Source organism: Pygoscelis adeliae, unplaced genomic scaffold (assembly GCF_000699105.1).
Source record: "Pygoscelis adeliae isolate BGI_AS28 unplaced genomic scaffold, ASM69910v1 Scaffold224, whole genome shotgun sequence".
Taxonomy (NCBI): Eukaryota; Metazoa; Chordata; class Aves; order Sphenisciformes; family Spheniscidae; genus Pygoscelis; species Pygoscelis adeliae.
In genome coordinates this window covers 769,377-771,682 of record NW_008824657.1, presented here as the reverse complement: position 1 = coordinate 771,682, position 2,306 = coordinate 769,377, and the positions used below count along the sequence as shown (strand labels likewise).

Here is a 2,306-nt window from a genome sequence, read left to right as displayed (position 1 = left end):
ACTGGGTGCACAGGGGATGCATGAGGCCCTTGGGATGTGTGCTTCTCCTGGTGACAAGCAGCTGGCTCTCCCTGGAGCTGCAAAAAGGTGGTGTCCCCCCCCATCTCAGTTGGATGCACAGAGGCACAAACCCCGATATAGAGCTCCCTGCCACCTTCTGAGCTGAAAGTCCCCATCACTGGGCTCCTCCTGACAGCCCTACGACCCCGGCTGGGCAGAGCAGACCCCGGCGCTGGGGGCTGCGTGGTCCTTGCAGAGTGAAGGTGGTGACAGCAGGCTGTTTGCTGTCTGGCTCTTCCCGCCAGGCAGATCACAGCAAGACCTGGAGCATTGTCTCAGTTTTCAGATGTTTTCTTTAAAAAACACATCCCCGGGCACCCTTTTCTAATGCAGTGTGACTCTTGGCAGGTTTGCTCTTCTGTTTCCGTGACTACAGCGACGCTGCGCTGGACCGCCACCTCCATTCCCTGCTGGCCATGGCTATCTTTGCTGGAGCCCTCTGTGCCCTCCTCGAGGTGTTCCACCGAGACCACATCATCCTGGAGACCTTCAGGACCAGCTCCTTCCTTCTCCAGGGCTCTTGGCTTTGGCAGGTCAGGGCGCATCCAGCGCTCTCCTCTGAGCAGTGGGCTTCGCACCCAGGAGGGGAAGCGGAAGGGGGGGCCGCTCTGCCCTTTACGGCACATCTGTTGGGGTTAAACTTGTGGGCTGGTTGGAATATCTTAGGAAGAAATGAGGCTTAGTGCCAGAGCTGTCGTCGTGGCGATACGTACGTGTCATGTTTGCAGCACGGACAAACCTGCGTGCTAAATGGGGATTAGACCCCGCAAGGACAGGAAGCCGCAATCATGAGGTTTTTTGTTCTTTTTATTAGGCCCAATTTCTTCCTCTATTTGTTCCAAGTAACTGGAAATATCTGGAAACCTCTCACGTAATCACCCAGCTTTGGGTCTAAGGAGAAACGCGCAGCCTGGCAACGTAGCCGTTGGGTTGTCAGCTTTCTCTGGGGATGCTGGGCTGCACCGCGAGCCCTAAGGCTTGTCTGCAGAGCGTCCCTCTCCTTCTGAAAAGCATCCCTGTGTCAGTCTGGGGAGGCAAGGATGCTTGGCGGTGCCGAGGGCAGTGGTCCAGGTGTTACTCGGGGTTATTGTGCCTGTAGTCCACAGTCAGCTGCAGCAGCTTTGCTGAAAACAGGAGGAAAAGCGAGGGGGGACGCGCTAAAGCCTGACGTGTGCTGATGCCTAACACCTCTTCCGTCTGCGACCAGATTGGGTTTGTGCTGTCGCCTCCGTGGGGAGGACCAGGCTGGGATCAGACCGACCGCAGCAACTTCACGTTCCTCACCATGTGCTTCTGCTGGCACTATGCGGGCGCTCTCGCCGTCTTGGCAGCAAACTCTGCTGCATCTCACTGGTACGTGGGGGAGTGGGGTCCCGGGGGGTCCCGGCACCGTGCACGAGCTGGGGTGGCCAAGAGCAATACCTAGACCCAATGCTACCCTGGGAAATCCAGCCGCCGATGTCTCATGGGATAAGAAAAGTGGGTGTCCGTGCATGTCCAAGCATGGACTAGTCCGTGGCTTGGCTGGAAAGGATCGGCTCGGTGCCGCCACGGAGCAGACTGTCCTTAACAGCCTTCCCGGCCCGCAGCGAAGAAGACTGTCCTTAACAGCCTTCCCGAGCCGGGTGGGGTGAGCCGATGGCTCTCGCTGCCCGCAAATACCTGACCGGCGTCGCTGTCCTTCCCGCAGCTGCAACGAGTCCTGCCAGCTGAAATTCGGGGACATCGACGTGGAGCTGGACTGCAGCATGTGCATCCGCAAAGGCAACAAGAGTTCCAGCGGTGCCCTGCTGCCGGAGAGCGCCTCGGATGACAAATGAGGCCGCGGCGGGCGTGGAAACTTCTTCCCCGCTGTGGCTTAGAGCCCTTGAGATGAGGTTTTTAATTAGTCTTGATAAACTACACCAGCACTTGATGGCAGAGCATCGGAAGTGGGAGGCAGGACCCCGAAGGCGGAACGTGGCAGGAGATGCAAAAGCCTTTCCCGTGCATCCCTTTGGCGGTAGCAAGAGCAAACCAGGCTCGTCTGGGAGGGAGTTTTTAATTTTCCGTGCTACAGCTTGGGCTGTGAACTGCAGAACTGGTTTGCGGGTGGAGTCCAACTGGTGTGGCCAATTTATCTAACTTTTTTTTTTTAACATCGTTTTCGCTTCGGCAGAAGGGAGCCAAACCGGCAGTCTCAAAGCTGCCGGTGGCTGTTGTTCACTCTGGTGTTAATGGAGGGGTTTTTTGTACAAAGCTTAACG

The 2,306-nt window shown here is 57.1% G+C and overlaps 1 protein-coding gene across 1 annotated transcript in view; it reads left to right on the top strand.

Annotated features, from left to right (window-relative positions):
• The window catches only part of LOC103915702 (transmembrane protein 45B-like), a 2,812-nt gene extending 932 nt beyond the window's left edge, over positions 1 to 1,880 (top strand). Inside the window, exons 3-5 of the mRNA XM_009322591.1 lie at positions 409 to 593; positions 1,268 to 1,413; positions 1,751 to 1,880. Coding sequence (XP_009320866.1) covers positions 409 to 593; positions 1,268 to 1,413; positions 1,751 to 1,880 — 461 coding nt within the window. The remainder of the gene's footprint in view (positions 1 to 408; positions 594 to 1,267; positions 1,414 to 1,750) is intronic.
• The last annotated feature ends 426 nt before the right edge of the window (positions 1,881 to 2,306 follow it).